The 22,935-nt window shown below is 39.6% G+C and overlaps 1 protein-coding gene across 4 annotated transcripts in view; it reads right to left on the bottom strand.

Annotated features, from left to right (window-relative positions):
* Positions 1 to 1,037: 1,037 nt before the first annotated feature.
* Positions 1,038 to 22,935, bottom strand: part of gab3 (GRB2 associated binding protein 3) — a 146,196-nt gene continuing 124,298 nt past the window's right edge. For 2 of the 4 annotated variants that reach the window (XM_043704854.2, XM_043704857.2), the window contains exons 7-10: positions 19,222 to 19,312; positions 12,596 to 12,701; positions 9,444 to 9,557; positions 1,038 to 7,270 (exon numbers count right to left, since the gene is read on the bottom strand). In XM_043704854.2, coding sequence (XP_043560789.1) covers positions 7,130 to 7,270; positions 9,444 to 9,557; positions 12,596 to 12,701; positions 19,222 to 19,312 — 452 coding nt within the window. In that variant the 3' untranslated portion in view covers positions 1,038 to 7,129. The remainder of the gene's footprint in view (positions 7,271 to 9,443; positions 9,558 to 12,595; positions 12,702 to 19,221; positions 19,313 to 22,935) is intronic. The other 2 variants (XM_043704856.2, XR_006313792.2) reach the window with 2 other exon arrangements.

Below are 22,935 nucleotides of genomic sequence, written 5' to 3'. Positions count from 1 at the left end.
AGTATAAGTAAATTGATGAACTAATCGGATCCTCCCGGTGGTTGAAATATATGTAAATATAATCCCATACAAGTGAGAAATGCCTTTGGTTTGTTTGTTGGGTAGAGTTAAACTCCAATGTTTGTTTGTTCCTTCATAATCTACTGTATAGTGACCATGCATATAAATATTTCTTTTATGAATATAGTATATTTTGAAAGCAAAAAAAATGGGGAGATACCATGTAAAGATGAATTCATTCGCATTAACTACTTATTTGACTTCTAGTGTCATTACTGCCAGATCTTCAGGTCCAGACATCAATGGATTCCCTGAGCATCAGCTCCCATGGACTTCTGATGATGGCTGTTGAGTACCTCTTAACCTCCTGCATTATTATGGCATATCTCCTTCTGCTTGGCTTTCCCACGAACACCGTTCATTCCATATCCATCATATTGGAACCCTCTTTTCACCCTGATATTTAATCTTTCAACATTTAACTTTGACCAGTTTTATTCAGATACAATGTCCCTTTAAGACACACACAGGCTGTTTGAATAATGTGGTATTTGCGCTACCACATTTAGCCTTTTGCTTCTTTTTTATTCACTTGTGGGGTGTAGGTGTCGCTGGCTGGCCAGCATTTATTGCCCCTCCTTGAGCATGGTATCAGCACGATGAAGAACCTACCTGGCCCCATGCAATAATCATGCAATTGAGATGGGTGTACCAAATTTATATTCTGTTCACTTCATTCAGAAATGATCCGCGCAGGTTATGAATCAAACCATAATGTATGAAAGCCAGGGCACACTGATTTCTAGCCCTACCACTTTATAAGTATTTTAATTTTAATTTTTAATTTTCTGACCATTTCACCTAATGTTTGGCAGAATCATTGGAGAACAGGCATATTTATTTTTGATGTATCCATTCTTCAATTGGTTTATCTCACATGAATCATTTCTTCATTTGCAAAATGCAGTTAGTTGTGCATCTCCATTGTTAACTTGAGTATGGATTACTTTAACCTTAAAGACAGCATAGAAGGGACGTGTAGCACAACACACAATTTATTTTAACAAATATTTTACAGATCTTTATATACAAATATTTACAATTGACGAACAGACAAGGAGAAGATTCTGAATTAAGTTTTTCCCAATCTATTTCCCTTTCTAAACTGTGATTCGAGTCAAATCCTTTCGTTGTGAAAACTGAAACTGTTGGGGAGTCTCATAATTAGTTGTTTTGCCCAAGTAACCTGTTGATAATTGTATAATGTTTTCACCTGGGAAACAGGATTGCACCAAAATAATTACTCCCTCTCCACTCATGCACCACCTTCCAGCCCCCCAAAAAACCAGAATCTTCTTTCAATCAAGGGGTGCAAAACAATGGGATTCTCCTTTTACATAATCGTGTAAAAGTTATGAAACATAACTATAGCATAATATATATAAGCTTAAAGAAGAATTCAATGCAAACTACTATTTCAATGAGATTTTGACAAAAACTCTTCACATAATTTTTGATCAACAGCTAGAATTGAGTTCTGAGTAGATTTATGGGGACACAGTGGAATCATTGAAAAAAACTGAATTTTCTTAGAAGATATTTCTGTTTTTTTTCAAATGGATTAGCAGGGATGAATTAATGAATTCTCCAAGCTTATAGTTTCCAAGCCACATAATTCAAACACATTATTCGTACTGAAAGAGGTGCCCTATGTCGTCTTGTTGTTCATATGTTTGGGAGCTCTTTCAAAACATTATTTATGTGATAGTTCAGTAGTTCATTTTTTGAAAGGAGATTAGAGTGTGAGACTGAAAGCTCTAGCTTTCAAATTACTGGCAATATATTTCTCTTTGAACAGCACATGTAACACTGTGACCTTTCCTTTCAAAGTACAGTGCACCTTTACATTTGGTTTTTGACTGACTCTAAGTAGGCTGACTTTTATTTTCCTGGCAGCTGTTACCTATACAACTCTAGGTACCTCTTGTTATTTATAGTGCAATTCCTGTTCACATGAAAATGCTATTAGGTAACTGTACTTATAGAATCTGGCAGACAAGTAGGGAGATTATGCTTCTGTCATACAGGGCACCGAGCCCACATCTGAAATACTGTGTACAGTACCAGTCATTTTATTTAAGGAAAGATATAAATACAATGGAGGCAGTTCAGAGAAGGTTACCAGATGAATACCTGGAATGAACAGATTGTCTTATGAGGAACGGTTGGACAGGCTAGGCTTGTATCCACTTGAATTCAGAAGACTAAGATACAACTTGTTTAAAGGTCTTGGGCTAAGTGTGGATGGAATGTTTCCTCTTAGGGAAGATTTTAGAACTGGCGTCACTCTTTAAAATGATAGGTCTCACATTTAAAACAAAGATTTCAGGTCAGAACTTTTCTCTCAAAGTATTGTGAATCTTGGAACTCTCGCCCTCAAAAGGTTGTGGAAGCAGAGTTTCTGAATATTTTTTAAGACAGAGGTAGATAGATTTTTGTTAAGTAAGGGGCTGAAAGGTTATCAGGGTAATGGAAATGTGGATTTGAGGCTACAATAAGATCAACTGTGATCTTATTGAAAGGCTGGGCAGCTCAAGTTGCTGAAAGGCCTATGATTCCTGGTTCATAGGTATGTTCATGTGAACGGAATGGAGTCATTTTAGCCAAACAGGCCACATGAAAAATTGACGGGATTGGATCAGTCACCGTTTTTGTACCCTGCCTTATTTTATTTTTGATGAAAATAACCAATAGCTAAGCAGAGATTATGCAAATCCCTCTCGTGGTCAATCATCAAAGGCTTTCACTCTATTAATCATTGATAGTCAAGAAAGCAAACTCATTGCTACAATCAGCCCTTGCTCTTTCTATTTATGCTAATGAAGTATCCCTTGCCATTTTGCTTTGATTAACCCATTGGTTATAAAGTTGATGCTGTTAACATTGACCATCCATCATCCTATTTTCTTTCAGTTAATTGGATTAAAATTAGGAAACTAAAATCAGGATAAAGCCATTCAGATTTTGCAGCCAGCTCTGCCATTCAATTAGGACATGCCTGATCTGTAACCTGATCTCATTTACATGACTCTGCTCTATGTCCCTTAATGGCCTTTGCCCCAAGAGTATGAAGATAAAAATAAATTTTAATAAAGGAAAGAAATGTTGATAAAGTTATTTCTCTTACAGAACATGTGGAATCTTCTAAGTATTTACAGAATTTATAGCTTTCCAATTTTTTTGGAATGCTGCTAGAAGGTAGGAAGCTTCCACATGTCATTTGAGCAATTAAATAGAACAATTTAATTTTTTTTGTTTTCTTTCTATATGAAGATGCTCACTGCCTTTGACAGCGACATGAGCAGTATGTTAGAATTTAGCTTAATGTGGCGAAAGCCTAGTGCAGATCTGTATCCCAAGAGTTCATGCATTCTGGGTAATGGACCTCAAGTGATACCTTTGAAAAAGTGAATGAAAATTAACGCCAAATGGCATCATTACTTTTATTTACATGGAACGGATGTAGGTGATGTGACTCGTGACTTAGCAGAACTGTAGAATGTAATATTAAATAGCATTCTATCATGTTTAGCACCAAAATCAACTGCTCAACTGCTTATTTGCCTTCTACACTAGAACACGGCTAAGAAATAAGAAGAAATTAAACAAAAGTCACTGAAATGCTTCTGTTGTCCAGTAGTAAGGTTCAGCTGAATGGCCCAAATATGAACAACTGGACCTGGAGAGGTGAATGGGCCAGGTAATCACATAATTTGTCATAAGAAAAAACACACATCTTTGGCTTTCTGTCTCTTTTGAGTTTATGATATAATATGAATACCAGATTTATTTATATATAATCAAGACCAAAAAAGGAGTTGGAAATATTTTTGTTGCAATCATTGCTGCTACAACATTCCATCCACAAGAGAAATTGCACTGTGCAATTATAACCACAGGTTAAAACTTTTGGAATTTAAAAGACTGAGAGGAGACCTTATTGAAACATAAGATATTTAAAGTTCTTGACAGGGTATATGCTGAGAGCTAAAAACACAAAGTGCTGGAGAAACTCAGCACATGTGGAGAGAAAAATAAAGTTAAGATTTTGAGTTGTGAACCTTCTTGAGAATGGAGTTTCTCCCAGACTCTGTTTTTGTTTCAGATCTCCAGAACCCACAGTTCTTTGTTTTATTTTGAATTCTGAGAGCTTGATTTCCACTTGTGTGAGGGTCATGATCTCAATGATTGATGGAGAAGATTCAATGGGTTCGATAGCCTAATACTGCTCCTATGTCGAATGTTCTAACAGAGAAATTTAATCTGAATGTATACGTGCATTTTCAACATCTTAGAGAGTATTGGTTACAATAATTTTTTGTACGTAAGTTATCAAAACTGCCTAGTGTTTTTGACTACAATCTCTTTTCAATGACCTTGGGTGTAAGATCATTGTTCAAAGTAGCATTAACCTTTCAAAATTAATATGTCTCAGGTTTTATTCCTTTTCAGTGCTGAGTTAGCAGATTTCATTTAGAACAGTGCATATGATATTCTAATTAGTCTTTATTGCTAAGTGATGAAAATCAGTATTGGCCTTTGGAATTGGTCACTCCCCACTGGATCCAGTGAATATGTATGAACCATAGGTGAGAATAGAATAAGCTGCAGCTATGATGTTAACCTCCACCTGCATTAGCTCAAACAGCACATGAAGAATAATAACGGGGTTGAACCTCACAGAGAGTCAATGCCTTCAAAGGAAAAAGAAAACCGATGGCTGAATCCAGCTACAGTCCTCAATCTTTATTCACCTATACTACGTGAAAAAAATCAAGAGTTCCACAGGAGAGCGATGGTGTCAGAGAAAAAATAGCAAAGGTTGTTATCTCACAAATTAATTTGGAGATCCCATTTATTACCACAAGATGACCTTTTCAGACTTTTCAATGTTTGCAAAAGCCATAAACCACGCCTACATATGTCAATGTTTTCTTTTGGGCTTGTAAACAGGACTTGCTTATAGCAAAAAGTAAAACATTGAGCAGAATACTTTTCAGTTTCTATTTCACAAGAGAGGGGAATGTTTGATTCCATTGAGTAGAACCAGATTTAGGCTGAGCTAAGATGGGGTCAAATCTACTTATTCTGTTCGCCCATAAAATTCCTGAAAAATTGCAAATAGTTGCTGATATTTCGATAAAAGGAATAAACTGGCCCAGTTTTAACTCTGTGTAAGTAAATGCAATTTGAGTGAGGTAAAGTCTCACCCAATACTGCAACAGGTCTGTCAGCATATTGAAGAGGTTATGTTTGTACGTAGGCTCTTCATTTATTCTTACAAAGGGACTCCATCTTCTTGTCTTTTCTGGTAATGTTGGACATGGTGTTTACTTGTTTGACAATTTCTGTTTTTTTAATGTATATTTTTAGTATTTGTTTTATTAGCATTGACATCCTATTCCTGAGTTAAAATAAAAATCTGTTTTTTTTCTTGTTTGTCACAGAATAAATGCTTCTATGTAATTTGAAAAAAAGCTACCTGATAAACTAGTGCAATAAATGTAATAATAATTCCAACATAAATAGGAATCTTAGAATGAGGCAGAAACTTCTGTTCTATTAGAAACTGAAGATAATTTGAACATATATCATTTGGACTTGTAGAACTGTCCAGCAGTTCTATTTTAGCTTTCCAAAACGACTTATATTCCGATTTCATAGGGATTTGTCTTTTGCTTCTCTTAGGCAACAAGCAAAAATCAAAACTTGTAAAAAAGATATAAATCTTAAACCTATAAATGATTGCTATCCAACCAAAGGACAAAATCAGTTTACGTATCATTGTGTTTGGTGCCCTTTGGTAGGTAAAATTACCACATTAAAATACCAACCTTACTAGTTATACCCTGCCTGCTGACTGCAGGTTCAGAGTTTTTCCCAATAGTTTAAAACCTCAACACTGTCTTCATAAAGCTCACCTGCACTTCTGAACACAGGAAAATTTGATGCTTGACATTGTTACACTTCACCTCCAAGATTTCTCTCACTGTCATTGCAATCAACACAATTACTGAAATGTTACCCTTGATTTTATATCTTGTTGCTCTCTCAGCAAATATTGTTGAACACAGTTTCCGATTTCACTGTATTTCCACTACATTGAAATCAGGGCGCACTGGAGTCACCTGCTATTTCAAAATGATGAAATCTTTTAAGCCCTTTTCTTTCTCTTTTAATCAATCGACTTTTAAAATCCAAGCTGGGTGCCATAGAAATTATTCTCTTTCCTTTTCTCTTTCCTTTTTTCTTAATCTAAGAGCTTAGATTTTGTGACATAGCAGGCTGTGTACCTACTTCTGAGCCAGGAGCACTGGGTTCATCTCCTAGTCCAGGACTTGATGGCTAAAGTTTGTAACGCAGTCAAAGAGGTTTAACATCAATGTGTAAATTCTTAAAACATAAGCCAATCGCAGCTGGTAAAAAGGGGGCAAGATTTCTGCTTCATTATGTGATGGAGTGAAAAGCAAAGCCTCTACCATCACCATCATTTCCTCCAGGCTACAATGTGCATGTAAAAGTGCACATTGCCATAGCAACTCAGACTGTTGCAGTGGCCAGTGTGGCTCAGATGGTCTGGATCAGATTGGGACCAACAGTACAGGGTTCAATGCCTGAACTGCCTGGGATAGATTCAGCATCAGCCTCCTTGTCCCATTTGTGTTGGAGAACATGCTGCTATGGATTGGACCTGCCTTTGGGCACAGAATAGAAGATCTGCATTTTGACCTTTCACAGCAGACTTGCTATATGAAAATGAGATATACACCAGCAGTTAATAAAACCATTTGGTATTCTTCTGAATTCTAGATGACACAGTTCTGAACAAATTGCTGTTAAAATATAAACCAAAAATAGCTCAGAATAATCTAATACAGTGGCATCATTATTAGAAATATAACATTCTTTGTCTCTCTGTTGGAGGCAGCAATTTGGAAGCCGCCTATTTTCACTGTGTGTTCACTTCTTAATATAAAAAATTAACTCACTCCTTCAATTAGTTATTTCTTGAACCATATTCATCCAGTTTGCATCTTAATCCGTTGTAAGGTGTGGTTCATAAAAATTGTCATTTTAAAGTTTTTGACAGGGTACAAGATTGCCGTACATCAGTCCACTCTTGTTTAGTGTTCTGTAAAGCTTGGGTCTTCTGTTCATCTACCTGGACGTAGTCTACCCTCTCTTCCAGCATAGATGAAAGGAATGGCTTCTGTGTATAAAACCAAAAACATCTATTAAATGCTAAGCAAGATGAGTCATCTCTTTAATTGATACTAATTCTCACTCCTCTCTCTTATGCATTTACACTTGCAAACTTCTTTTTACTTCACTGGATGGAATCATACCCTTGTTTTTGGTTTGTGTCATGTTGAGCTTCGTAGAGTGAATCTCACTGTGATACTCAGAAGATTTTCTTTTTGTGTCTTACTAATCTCGTCACTTTAATCACACCCTATCTCCCCACGATCTTGCCAGACAACATTTCCGGAAAGAGCCTGCCACTCTCTGGAAATCACAGAATTGACTGACATCTCTGGCACCACCACTTTATTTAAAAGGCTGCTGTAAACCTGGACAAGCACTGAGCAGGTCTGAGCTGCCCTTCAAAGTGTGTGACATTTTCTCCAACACAGTAGACAGGAGGATATCCTTGCCCTGCTTTGTGGGCATAGTCTTGGACAATCCTGCTGGACAAAGTGGTGCAGGAGCAGGAGTGGAGACCAAGACACCAGACCTCGCCAGCCTGGTTCAAGTTTGCCACCCAAGTTGAAGCAGTATCAGCCACCTGGAGGAATGCCCAGCACTGTAGGAAGATGGTAAACGTCCTTCATCAGCTCGCTAGTATTTAGAGCCACCATTTCCTTCGAATACCTTATAATCAATCTCTGCCACTGTACCCACTTCCCACCAAAGCTCATATTCTCCAATTCTAATTAAAGCATGCAACATCTTCTCCATTCACTCACTCTCACCACTCCAATCTGTGACACCACTAACCCCGTATTCCATCTACATTACCTACACACTTGCTCGAGAAACCTCCCAGCTGCTGCCGAAGTAATAATATGGCATTCTACTTGTATCCTTCATAAGTATCTGCCTTGGTCTCATTGCGGGAGCAAAACAGACCTGATAGGGCAGAAATAGGCATGATAGGTACCGTGTTGCCTGTCATTCAGCTCTTCATCTCTTATAAATAGAAGATCCTGACTCTGGCCATCCCAGCAGGGCTTTGACTGGTATCAGAGGTTGCCCTTGTATGACTGTGCCAGAATCACCTGACAGAAGTCTATTCCTCTTGTCTGAACTGAGGCCTGCTGACAACTAGAGCAAGCTTCTTGGCTTTGTGTCTGTGCTAAATGGCATGGCAAGGGATAGTAATATGAACCAAGTATCTCTGGCTGAGGGAGCAAAGCACAAAATAGCAAAGCAAGGAAGAGATGCTGCGAGCATCCAGGTAGGCTCAGAGTAAATGAACACTGCAGCAGTGAATGAGCAGCCCAGATATGAAGCCTGACCCAGTCCATGAGCTGGGTGTGTCCCCCTGAGCACACAGTCCTTGTTGCAGCATTACTATAAAGTTGCCAGTTCAGCCCAAAGTGCAGCATTGCTGTGCAGAAGGGTCCTATAAGTAGATCGGAGATGTGCCATGAGGGTTATAAGTGACATGTTGGATGCCAATGCCCAGGTATGTGAGGTGGTTATGATTGGTCTCCATGGAGTGTACCTGAGATATTGGTGGCTGGTGTCCAACATGGCCATCTTTTGGAGCAACTGATGAGTTGAACCCCAAGACCTGCTCTGGTTTCTATGTCAACTTTTCCTGATGAATAATTTGTTTGGCGAGTTTGTTAAGATTACAGCTGTGGTGAGTTGGGCTGTTTACAAGCAACACCAAACATCAATTGGGAACACACTACCCCCTGGTGAGAATCTCTCCACACCATTTGACCGAAGTGGGAAAGACGAGGTGATCTCAACATTGGAATGACCATCTCACCTGATTTGACTACTCATCTTACCATAGTCTAAACCATAGAAAGCCTGGTATGACTCCGCCCACTGTCTTTTTTACACTCTTGAACATGTCCTCTCATGTTATTACTTTCTTTTGAACAACCCCCACACCAACACTTTTACAATCCTAGATTCTCATATATTTTCAAAATATTTGTCTCATACCTTTCTTGTTTGTAATCTTATTATTGAAGATGATTCTGAGAATTTTGCATTAAGAGATATGACATAGTTAGTTGTGCTAGTATTTCATAAGAACATGTCCAGATTTGTAATTTGAGTTAGTTATAATTTCTACATATATCTCAAATGGTCAACTGATATGCATTAATGTAAGCCAATAAATCAAAATCTGGAGGACATACTTTCTGAACAGGAGAGGGAGATGTTGCATTGAAGTCTAAGGCTAGATAGTCCAAGTTCAAAGTTCGGGGCCAGTGACTGCTGCCATAACCATTATACACAGAGCTAGAGCGTTCCTGTGGATAAAGATATGAATGAATCAAAATAAAGGATTAAAGCATGTCACAAAAATTTTCAGATCACTTAGAAATGAAATACTGCAAACGCTGAAGTCTGAAATAAAAACAGAGAGTGCTGGAAGTACTCAGCACATTAGCCAGCATCTGTGGAGAGAGAAACAGAATTAACGTTTCAAGTCAACTAAATTTATTAATTTGGATGTAGGTTTATTAATGTATTAGATTCTATGAAGTCAATTTATTAGAACTTGAAAAATTAGAAATGTCAGTGATACTGAAAACAAATATTGATTGATAATACTCCTGTGAAGTCTGTTAATGACATTTTACAACTTCAATTGTTGATTTGATTGTTATTGTTGATTTGTTTGCTTTGAATCAGGTATGGAGGCATGTTGAGGAAGGAGGGATGGAAATCATAAAAAGGAAGGTCTGTGATAAGGTACAAGGCAGGAGAGATTAAATGTAAAAGAGATAAAGGTGCAAGGCAAAATGAGGTGGTATTACAACAAGGGAAGAAACAAAAATGGTCATAACTGGGGTGTAAATGGCAGCAGCAGAAGAAAATATTAATACATGCTGCTCAAAATAAATGAACCACTTGTTATCAACTGAAGTCATTGAATTCAAATATTGAGTCAGCAAGGTGCTGACCATTGGATCAATGCAGAATATCTAGGACAAAGAGATCAAAATTAAGTTGCGATAGAGATTCAACATGACAAGTCACTGGAAGTACAGGATCCTACTTAAGGACTGAAAGGAGGTGTTCAGCAAAATGGTCACCAAATCCACATTTGCTTTCCCCACTGCTGCAAAGAGCAACATATTAACTATAATTATCCGAATAAATCGATGTCACTTGAAAGGAGTTGTTTAGGTGATGAGAGGAATGAATTGAAAGGGTAAATGTTGCATTTCTTATGCTTCGATGGAAATGTATAGTGGTATGTGGAGCAAGCATTAGGAGTGAGTCAAGATGGAATGGCGTTTCATAAATAGAACAATCCATTCTGAGGGCTAGATGGGAAGTGGAGGTAAAGAAACATTTGATGGTGAGATGTTGTTTGGGATGGTAGAAGTGGGAGAAGGTGGACAAGGGCCATTTCAATGACTGTGGAGAGAAATCATGGCTGATGAAAGAAATATGAACACAGATGTGAAAGATAACTATCAGAACAGCAGCAGCATATTGGAAAATCGTATGGAGTCCTCATAAGGTGAGAGAAAAGTGCAGTCAAATTGAGAATGTTAGGGCAAGGAAACTGGAAACAGGTAAAGTATCAGAAGGTGTTAGAAGAGTCACAGATGTAGGTCAGAAAACATCGACAAGAAGAACTGAGATTGGAAGAACACAGGTGGAGCAAAGCATAATAATTGGTCTACTATGGCACTCCTATTTGTGAGTCTTTGCAAAGAGGTAGAATTAGATTGTGCAGGGCTGCAAAGCTATGAGGTTAGATGCCTTGCAAGGGGATATATCATTAGGGCAGATGAGGTCAGCAATGAAACTACAAGCATTGACTTGATATTCAGTCATGAGGTTGTATTTCTAGGTTAGAGAGGAGAAGGCAATGGAAGTTAGTGTTTAGTCTCTACAAAATAGAAGCTCACTTAATACAAAAAATCCCAACAGCATCACTCTTTTTGGCAATGCTTAATAACAATTTCAGGGTTAAACAGACATCTATTTACAGAGACCCTCTGATTAAATTAATGAAGTATTTTTGAAGTTGTTTTAGTGATCTTGGTTAGACCAGAGAGAATGCCCTTCTGAAAAGTCAGAGGTAGGGAAGTTGGATTGAGGGGAGTAGAGGAATACAGGTAGCTGATATAACACAGGAGTTTGCTGGCAAAAGTTTCTCGAGCAGGTCAAAGCTGAAAAGTTCATTCAATCATGAATTGTAACTTTCAAGAGTACAATAATATACGTCTCTAATTGTATTCTAATTGGATCGGCGTCATAAAATCATTACAGATTCATAGCAAGCAGCCGAATAATAATGAACTAGAAATGCAGAATTGTAACTATCATTTTAAAAGGTGTAGTTTTGAAGAATTTCACACCATTTGTAAAACAAAAACTTGAGACTGCAAAAGAATCTTTATGAATCTGTGTATGAAGGGTACTGCCAGGATTTATTCAAAAGAATCCCAAGAACATTTTTCTTCTTAAGAATGAAAGAAAAGTTAATTAAACTAAACAAGCCTCTGAGTTTTTTTTAATTAATCCATTTTACATATATCTAAAACACCTCTTAATTTAAAAACAGATCCATTGTTTTCCCTTCTTATCTTTGTTTCCTAGTATTTAGCTAGTGATATATGTAAGGTGCATCACTGTGCTAAATGATTCAATCACTGACTACTGATTTCTGTCATTATACCTGTAGCCAATCGGGCTGTGTATTATTACTGTGGTTAGATTTCATTCCCTTAGCTATATTGTTCCTATCTGAACATTATAACAAGACTAAATGGCAAGGGATTTGGGGTGGGACACGGTTTAAGTATAATAAAGCCACAACAAGGACAAAATAAAAGCAAAATACTGCAGATGCTGGAAATCTGAAGTAAAAACAAAAAGTGCTGGAGAAGGTCTGGCAGCATTGGTAGAAAGAAAAAGAGAGTTGCAAAGAAGACTTAGACTGAACGCGAAGTGTTAACTTTGTTTCTCTCTTTATTGATGCTGCCAGACCTGCTGAATTTTATAGTGTTTTGTTTTTATTGCAATAAGGATTAATTTGGGGGCAAAACATTTATTGCTCGAGGGATTAATGAAAACACTTGATTCACCTTTGGGCTTTATTCATTTCTGAAGATTCAGCATGCTAAATAAAACAGGTGTCAGGCCTTTTGTGTCTACTAATTTTTATAAACAAATATGGAGCTTTCTGTGTCATTCAGAACCTTTTCCAAAATTCCAGCTATAAGTGTTAGAGATTATCCCGTATATTACCAAAAGAAATCTTCTGCATCATTGGCACACTACTCAACAAGTAATAGACAACATTTGCATGTATGATTATTTTTACCATTGCAGTATAATTTTCCTCATACTCTCCATCAAGGGTGTTGTAAAAGCTCCTGGCTGAAGTACATTGACTCTCTGGTGTGATGCAGTTGGCTGTACTCCACCTGCTTAAAAAAGGAAAAACATGCAGCTGAAGATCTCAGTGCACAAACAACACTGAAGAATTATATACAGATAGACAAATGCTGACCGTTAACCCTGCTAACCTATTCAACTTGTTCCACCATTCAATTAGGTCATAGTTATTCTGTACCTGAACTCCCGCCCCTTCAATCGCCACCAGGACAGAACCCCACTGGTCCTCACCTACCACCCCACCAACCTCCAGATACATCGTATCATCCTTCGTCATTTCCGCCACTTTCAAACAGACCCCACCACCAAGGTTATATTTCCCTCCCACCCCTATCAGGATTCCGGAAAGACCACTCCCTCCGCGACTCCCTCGTCAGATCCACACCCCCCACCAACCCAACCTCCACTCCCGGCACCTTCCCCTGCAACCGCAAGAAATGCAAAACTTGCGCCCACACCTCCCCCCCCACTTCCCTCCAAGGCCCCAAGGGATCTTTCCATATCCATCAGAAATTCACCAGCACCTCCACACACATTATTTACTGCATCCGCTGCACCCGATGTAGCCTCCTATACATTGGGGAGACAGGCTGCCTACTTGCGGAACATTTCAGAGAACACCTCTGGGACACCCGCACCAACCAACCCAACCGCCCCGTGGCTGAACACTTTAATTCCCTCTCCCACTTCGCCAAGGACATGCAGGTCCTTGGCCTCCTCCATCGCCAGACCATAGCAACACGATGCCTGGAGGAAGAGCGCTTCACCTTCTGCCTAGGAACCCTCCAACCACAAGGGATGAATGCAGATTTCTCCAGCTTTCTCATTTCCCCTCCCCCCACCTTATCTCAGTCCCAATCCTCAGACTCAGCACCGCCTTCTTGACCTGCAATCTTCTTCCTGACCTCTCCGCCCCCACCCCCTCTCCGGCCTATCACTCTCACCTTCCATCTATCGTATTCCCAACGCCCCTCCCCCAAGTCCCTCCTTCCTACCTTTTATCTTAGCCTGCTTGGCACACCCTCCTCATTCCTGAAGAAGGGCTTATGCCCAAAACGTCGATTCTCCTGCTCCTTTGATGCTGCCTGACCTGCTGCGCTTTTCCAGCAACACATTTTTAAGCCCTGAACTTCATTTACCCATCTTTTACTCGGATCCCATGATATCCTTACTAAAACAGGTCATCTAAAATTTTGAATAAGAATCTTTTAAGTAAAAACATCGAAGATAAATACAGTAAAAATAATTGGCTAATTAATTGCCAAATGTAAAATTATGATTTTCAGTTCTGTTCCAAAAGTAGTGCGAAGAGATTTAGAGGGATTACATTCATGCCTGAGCACCAAAATTAGCCATTAAATTAATTAGACATAACAGCCTAATCTGTGAGGGTGTCATCCACTGTGCAGCTGAGCTACACATATCAATCAATTTCTAATCTGCAGTGGTTTAGCTCATCTCAGCTGTTTAAGTATCACGATTGGTTCTTGTATTCCACTATCAGATGTTCACTGAATGCTCTCTAAAACGTACAAGTAAATTTTCAGCATCATTCAGATTGCGATATTGTGTGTTAGCTTCCCTGGCAAAATGTGCTAATACCGCTGAATTTCTGGCTCACGAATGATAAATGACTACTTAGTCAGAGAGCAGAAGCTTGCCTGTTCTTGAAATACTGCTGTAACCAGGCTGAGCATTCCTTAAATTAGAGGTGGAAAGAAATATGGAAAACTGGAATACATTACAACCTGAATTTATAATGGATTGCAGCTGTTCAAGAGGCAACTAGCTCATCACCACCTTCCCAAGGGCCACTAGAAACAGCAATGTATGTCACAGCCAGCAAAGTTCACACCCCCAAATAAATTAAAAATTGTTCTTCGCAATGGGATTCACTAGCAAGGCCAGTTTTCTCAAAAGACTGGTGCACCACCTTCTCTAACTGCTGCAATCCATGTGGTGGATATCTAACCTTAGGTGGAAGATTTGTTAGGAAGTTTAAGGATTTTGACTCTGTAGCAATGAAGAAATAGTAATACATTTCCAAGCAATCACTGTATGCAACTTGGAAGGTAGTTTGCTGATGATGGTGTTCTTGTGCTTGCTATGGTAGAAGTCACTGGTTTGGAAGTTGCTTTCAAAGAATCCATAGCAAGTTGCTGCAGTGTATTTTGTAGTTGTAATGCACTGATGCCATGGTGTACTGATGATGGAGGGTCTAAATGTTCAAGTTGATGGATGTGTACAGGTCACGAGGACTGCTTTGTCCTTGATAGTGTTGAAATTTTTCAGAGTTGTCACTGTGCCCATCCAGGCAAGTATTCCAGAACATCGTGGGCGGCACGGTGGCACAGTGGTTAGCACTGCTGCCTCACAGCGCCAGAGACCCGGGTTCAATTCCCAACTCAGGCGACTGACTGTGTGGAGTTTGCACGTTCTCCCCGTGTCTGCGTGGGTTTCCTCCGGGTGCTCCGGTTTCCTCCCACAGTCCAAAGATGTGCGGGTCAGGTGAATTGGCTATGCTAAATTGCCCGTAGTGTTAGGTTAAAGGGGTAAATGTGGGGGTATGGGTGGGTTGCGCTTCGGCGGGTCGGTGTGGACTTGTTGGGCCGAAGGGCCTGTTTCCACACTGTAAGTAATCTAATCTAATCTAATTGCTGACTACTTCTTTGTAGATGGCCTTCAGACTTTGGAAAATCAAGATCACATTTAGCAGGTTGCAATAGCAATATAGTAAGGATCTCGTAGCCACTGTAGTTATAAAGCCACTTTAGTTCAGTTTCATGTGCATGGTATCCCCTATACATTGATGATGGAGAATTCAACAATGGTAATGGAACTGCACATCAAAAAGCCAGTTGTTAGGTTTTCTCCTGTTGGAGATTCAGTTGTGGGTTGCAAATGTTACTTGCCATTTAAGAGCCTAAGTCTGAATGTTGTCCAGATCTTGCTGTGTAGAGCATTGACTGCTTCAGTATATGAGGAATTATGAATGAAATTAAACATGCAACCAACAGTGAACATCCCCAGGTCAGATTTTATCTTGGGCGGATGACCACTGAAGAAACAGTTGACGATGGTTGGGCCTAGGATAGCCAGTGGATATCCTGCAGTGAGGTCTTGGGGTTGAGATAATCCATTTCCAACATCCACGAACACTTTCCTTTGTACTTGGTATGTCCAACTAGTGGACGGTTTTTTTTGCCGATCCCCACGAACTTCAATTTTAGGAAGGCTCTTTGATACCACACACAACCAAATGCTGCCTGTTATCAAGGATAGTTACTCTCATATTGTCTTTGGAATTTCAGTCTTTTTTTCCATGTTTGGACCAAGGCTATATTGACATCTGAAGCTAAGTGACTCTGGCAAAATCCAAACTGAATATTGGTGATCAAGCTATTGCTGAGTAAATACCACTTGATAGCACTGTCAATGACTCTTCCCATCACTTGACTGTGATTGTCAGGAGACTAATGGAGCAGTAATTGGCCAGTTAAAGTGGCCTTCTGGACAAATCTGGAATGGCATGGTTGTCTAAAGAAATTTATCAAGATTACTCAGCTATTCCATAATGGAATGATGGGCCAGGTCTTTTTAAATGGTAAATCATCCAATCCATTTGTGGGTGTTTTCAAATTAAATGAAGGAGTGTTGCTTTCTAGCACCTGTCCTCTTTAATGTTTTCTTCACCTGCACCTACAGTCACTGCTGCAGACATCAGATTGGCCTTCTTGAGGGTGAACCTGTGGCAAGCAAGTGGCCCAGATGGAGTTCCTGGCCGTGCACTCAGATCCTGTCTGGGAGGATCTGAGGAGTTGCAGAAATCTTTAACCTCTCCTTACTAGATGTGAGGTTCCCAACTGCTTCAAGAGGACTACCATCTTCCCAGAGCCAAAGAAAAATCAGGCAAACTGCCTTAATGACTACCATTCAGTGGCTCTGACATCCATCATTATGAAGCACTTGGGAGGTTAGTAATGGCATACATCAACTCCAGCCTCCCTCATTGCCTTGGTCTATCTAAATTTGTTGACCATCACAATAGGCCCATAGCAGACACCATCTGCCTGACCTACATTCATCCCTGAAATATCTGAACAAGGACACCTATATCAGGTTCCTATTTATTGATATTAGCTTCACCTTCAATATTATAACTCCAACAAAAGTCATCTTCAAATTCCGAGACCTAGGACTCTGTTCCTCCTCTGCAACTGGATCCTCGATTTCCTGACCCATAGACCACAATCAGTAAGGGTAGGTGATAACATCTCTTCCACGATAGTCCTCAACACCGGTGGCCCCCAAGCCACTTACTAAACTTGTACACTCACGACGCTGTGGCCACATTCAGCTCTAAATCCATTTACAAATTTGCTGATGACACCATTGTAGTGGGTTTGATCTTAAATAACGATGGGACATGTTTGAGGAAAGAGATAAACAACTTCTGTAATGAGAGAAAAGAGCTGACTTTTCGAATCTAACTGACCCTTTGTCAAAGCTGACAAAGTTTTGACAAAGGGTCAGTTAGACTTGAAACGTCAGCTCTTTTCTCTCCTTACAGATGCTGCCAGACCTGCTGAGATTTTCCAGCATCCGCAGTAATTTGCTTTTATCCAGAGATAAACACTTACTGGCATTGTGGAAAGATAATAATCTCTACCCCAATGTCAGCAAAATGAAGGAGCTGGTCATTGCCTTCAGGAAGCAGAGTGGAGGACATGCCCCTGTCTGTATCAATAGTAGTGAGGTGGAGATAGTTGAGAGCTTCAAATTCCTAGGAGTAAATATCACCAACAATCTATCCTGGTCTATATATATAACCTTCATTGTCTTCTTTGAACTCGAAGAACAACCACCTGATTTTTGTAACCAGCGAGGTAAATGAGAGTTTTGAGATTGCTGGACTAATACTAGTGAGGTAAGACAAGGATAAGTGCTTGGTGTTTAGCTATATCTAATTCATATCATTAACTTAGATGAAAGAACTGGATGAAAATATCCAAGTTTGCTGCCAACATAAAATCATAAGGAAAGTAAGCGATGAGGAGAATGCAAGGTCTTTGAAAGAGATATTGACCGGTTAAACAAGTTGATGAAAACATAGCTGAGTATGGGAAAGTTTGAAGTAATTCACTTTGAAAGAGAAAATAGAAGAAAGAATATATTTAAAAATTGGGACCCTAAGAAATGTTGCTATTTGAGGGACCTGAGTGACATTGTACATGAATCCCAGAAAGTTAACATGCAGGAACAGAAGGCAATTAGGAAGGTAAATTATATGCTTTCTGTTGTTACAGAGGGATTGGAATTGTTGGCACTTTACGAGGAAATATTCTAATGACCAAATACCAGGATGTAGAAAATGAGGCAGGCAGCCATTATGCATTTTAGCTTGCATCATTTAGTGTGAGAAAATATTTTAATTGTTGAATTTATTTCTTCTAATAAACTAAACTCACATTTAGTTCATGAGTATTGGTGTGAGATTGCTAAGTTTGTGTTAAGCAAACATGCAACTGCAATAGGAGTGTATAAGTAAAGAAGTCTTAATGAAATTGTATTGGTCCATAGTGAGATCTCACTTGGAGTACTGTATAGTTTTGGCCTCCTTACCTAAAGAAGTCAATGATTACCTTGGAAGGAATGCAGCAAAGATTTATGCGATTGATGAGGGAATTGTGCTATGAGGAGAGATTGAGTAGACCGGGCCCAAGTTATAAAGTAAATAGCTGAAGACAGAATGAATGAGCTGGTTAGGATTTTAAGAAATTCTTCATAGAGTCCCAGCAGTAAATCTAACTCCACTACTGAGAAATCAAGGTGAAAGAAAACAGAACTAGGGAGCCTAATGAATGGCGTACGCCCGAAACATTGATTCTCCTGCTCCTTGGATGCTGTTTGAGCTGCTGTGCCTTTCCAGTACTACCCTTTCAAAACAGAACTACAGGCCAGTTAGCCTGACATCAGTTGACAAGAAAATACTGGAAAGTAGTATTAAGGAATCAATGCAGTTAGAAAAATAAAGTATGATTAGAACATGTCAACATGGCTTTATGAAGCAGAAGTCCTGTTTGACAAATTTATTAAAGATTTTAAAAATGTAACAAAGAGGACAGATAAAGGATGTAGTACACTTGAAGTTCCAAAATGCATTTGACAACGGTCACAAAACTGGTGCTTGGGATGACAGAACTGTCCTGCAATGAGAAGCTGAGTAAATTGGATCTATATTCTCTGGAGTTTAGAAAATGAGAGATGATCTCATTGAAAAGTTCAAGGTTATGTGAGCTGGTGAACCTAGAACAAGGGTCACCATTTCTGGATAGGAGACTGAGATGAGAAGCTTATCACTCAAAGTACTGGGCATCTTTGGAATTCTCTACCCCAGAAACTGTTGGATATTTAATGGTTGAGACTTTGGCGAAATACAAGAGAGTTGTTAATGAGTATGAAATTATATCCAGTAGGTGTACGTATCCTCAAAACTGAAAGGAGGGAAACTGGAACAAAGGAAAACCTGTTCACATGAGTGAGTATACTTACAATGGCATACTGCACGTTCTATTGACACAAGAATGGTTGTAATGTCCCCTGATTGTCGATAGGCTCGTCAGATCTAAAGGTGGCGGTTTCACTGTAATTTAAACCACAATAAAAAAGCATTCAGATTCATTAATATACTTATTCTGCTTTGAAAAATACTTTCCCATGAATCCCTTGACTTCACAATGCAAAAGCAGCTTTTTTAGCGAAATCAAACATTTATTAAGTACTCAACAAACAAAAATTTGAGCATTGAAATGATAACACTGGATCAACTATCCTGAAAATAAAACCTATATTCCCCATATTGGGGTTATGATGGTTTGCATCCTTACTCAGGCAAAAAAAAATCCTAAACCACCCCTGCCATTTACTCTGGTGATCATGAGCATGAAGTATAGATACCCACTTTTGGAGTGGACCCTAACAGCATGCTTCCATTTTAGTGCAGTTTGTAAATTTGGAAACTTACCCAAAAAAAGTCCTCATTTTTGTTTCTCTGTGGTTCTTTTGTACACTCCAAGAAGCACATTGTAACTGTGAATCCTCATTTCTGTTTTGATCAAACTTCCGCTTCCCTAATTCTCCTGTTGTCAACATTCCCAATACTCTTGCTCATTACCTCCCACTTGCTGCTCCTCCCAGTCATTTATTTCCCTCCTTTGACCCTCCCACTGTCAGGTTCAGTGTCCCTACCAGCACACACTGTTTCCCACTTGCTGACTCCTATGCCAGCTCTCTTTCTGTGAGAATGAGATGGAAGAGTCGCGGCAAGTGTCAGGGAACAAGGAAGGGGTTTGGAAGAGAGAAGCAGAGATTGGGGAAAGTGAATCGGAGGATTTGGAGAGCAGCAGTAACTGGGAGGATTGGCAAAAGTGTTGTGATGACTGTGAGCTAGTAAGGGGATTTTTGGGTCAGTTAGGTTCCTGGCACCCAACAGGATTTTAGTGTAAAAACTATAGATCAGGAATCTAATCCCCCATTCTATGTGCTTTCTTGTGACAAAGTGACTTTTCTTTAGAGTGTTGAGTTAAGAGCGCTAAACAAGGGATAGTCAATAAATGAATAGACGTTACAAATTTTGGATATCCATTCTATATTCTTTCAGGTTCAGCATCACTTGTCTTTCCTGGAATGCACTCAATATCCCTTCATCTTTACTGATCAATATCAAGTCACATGACAGCATGACTAGGGGTTATAGCAACAGATCAAACCTGGATAGAATAATTCTGGTCATGATTATTCTTGACACAGAAGGCCTTAACAGCTGCCACTCTCAGTCTCTGTCTTACCTACAAATTACACATATCATACCTTTAACATAATGAAACATGTCAAGGAGTTTCACAGGAATTTATGTGCTCCTGTGAAGTAGTATAACAGCGAGCAACATAAAAAGAATTAGCAGAGTTAACATTTTGAGTCCAGAAGGGTCACTCAAAATGGTAACTCTGCTTTCTTTCCACAAATGCTACCCAATCTCATAGAGTCATAGAGATGTACAACACAGAAACAGACCCTTCGATCCAACTCATCCATGCCGACCAGATATCCCAACACAAACTAGTCCCACCTGCCAGCAACCGGCCCAAATCCCTCCAAACCCTTCCGATTCATATACCCATCCAGATGCCTTTTAAATGTTGCAATTGTACTAGCCTCCACCACTTCCTCAGGCAGCTCATTCCATACACGTACCACCCTTTGTGTGAAACCGTTTCCCCTTAGGTCTCTTATATATCTCTCACCTCTCATCCTAAGTCTATACCTGTCTAGTTTTGGACTCCCCCACCCCAGGGAAAAGACTTTGTCTATTTAGCCTATCCATGCCCCTCATGATTTTATAAAGCTCTATAAGGTCACCTCTCAGCCTCCGACATTCCAAGGAAAACAGCTTCAACCCATTCAACCTCTCCCAATAGTCAAATCCTCCAACCCTGGCAACATCCTTGTAGTTCTTTTCTGTACCCTTTTAAGTTTCACAAATCCTTCTGATAGGAAGGAGACCAGAATTGCACGCAATATTCCAAAAGTGGCCTCACCAATGTCCTGTACAGCCGCAACATGACTTCCCAACTCCTGTACTCAATACTCTGACCAATAAAGGAAAGCATACCAAATGCCTTGTTCACTATCCTATTTACCTGCGACTCCACGTTCAAGGAGCTATGAACCTGCACTCCAAGGTCTCTTTGTTCAACAACACTCCCTAGGACCTTACCATTAGGTCATGCTAAGATTTGTTTTCCCAAAATGCAGCACCTCACATTTATCTGAATTAAACTCTATCTGCCATTCTTCAGCCCATTGGCCCATTTGATAAAGATCCTGTTGTAATCTGAGATAACCTTCTTTGTTGTCCACTACACCTCCAATTTTGGTGTCATCTGCAAACTTACTAACTATACCTCTTTTATTCACATCCAAATCATTTATATAAATGACGAAAAGTAGTGGACCCAGCACCGATCCTTGTGGCACTCCACTGGTCATAGGCTCCCAATCTGAGAAAAAACCCTACACCACCACTATCTATCTTCTACATCTGAGCCAGTTCTCTCTCCAAATGGCTACTTCTCTCTGTATTCCGTGAGATCTAACCTTGCTAACCAGTCTCCCACAGGGAACCTTGTCGAACGCCTTACTGAAGTCCATATAGATCACATCTACCTCTCTGCCCTCATCAATCCTCTTTGTTACTTCTTCAAAAAACTCAATCAAGTTTGAAAGACATGATTTCACATGCACAAAGCCATGTTGATTATCCCTAATCAGTCCTTGCCTTTCCAAATACATGTACATCCTGTCCCTCAGGATTTCCTCCAACAACTTGCCCACCACCGACGTCCGGCTCACTGGTCTATAGTTCCCTGGCTTGTCCTTACCACCTTTCTTAAATAGTGGCACCACGTTAACCAACCTCCAGTCTTCCGGCACCTCACCTGTGACTACAGATGATACAAATATCTCAGCAAGGGGTCCAGCAATCACTTCCCTAGATTCCCACAGAATTCTAGGGTACACCTGAGACCGGTTAACTTTCTCCAGCAATTTCTGAGTTTGTTTTAGATTTCTAGCACCAGCAGTACTTTAGTTTATCTTATAAGGAGAATTAGGTCAGATGACTTAAGACTTGATCAAACAGGTAGATTTTAAGGACAGTCTTAAAGGAGGAGACTGAGGTAGAGAGGTGTTTGGAGGGAACTCCAGAACTTGGGATCTAGGCAACTGTAGTCACAGTTGTCAATGGTCAAGTGGTTAAAATTGGATTGTGCAAGAAACCAGAATTACAGTGCAGATCTCTTGATGGGTTGTATAGCTGGAGTAATTTACAGAGACATGGAGATATTTGAAAGCAAGGATGATAATTTTAAACTCAAAATTTTGTTTGATTGGGAGTTACTGAAGGTCAATCAAATCTACAGGGTGTAATGTGCAGTTATCATTCAGGAGCGTGTGGGAATCATCAAATCTAGAAGTAACAAGGATATAAGTCCATAAGACCATAACACAGAGGAGCAGAAGTTAGCCCATTCAGCCCATCGAGTCTGCTCCACCATTTGATCATGGCTGATAAGTTTCACTACTCCATTCTCCCACCTTCTCCCAGTAACACTTGAACCCCCATTCAATCAAGAATCTATCTATCTCAGTCTTAAATATACTCAATGACCTGCCCTCCACAGCCTTCTGTGGCAGTGAATTCCATAG

The sequence above is a fragment of the Chiloscyllium plagiosum genome, unplaced genomic scaffold (assembly GCF_037043375.1).
Source record: "Chiloscyllium plagiosum isolate Xiang-an unplaced genomic scaffold, Cpla_swu_hap1 HiC_scaffold_11, whole genome shotgun sequence".
Classification (NCBI taxonomy): domain Eukaryota; kingdom Metazoa; phylum Chordata; class Chondrichthyes; order Orectolobiformes; family Hemiscylliidae; genus Chiloscyllium; species Chiloscyllium plagiosum.
Note: the sequence above shows the minus strand (reverse complement) of the source record. Positions and strands in the feature narration are given on the sequence as shown.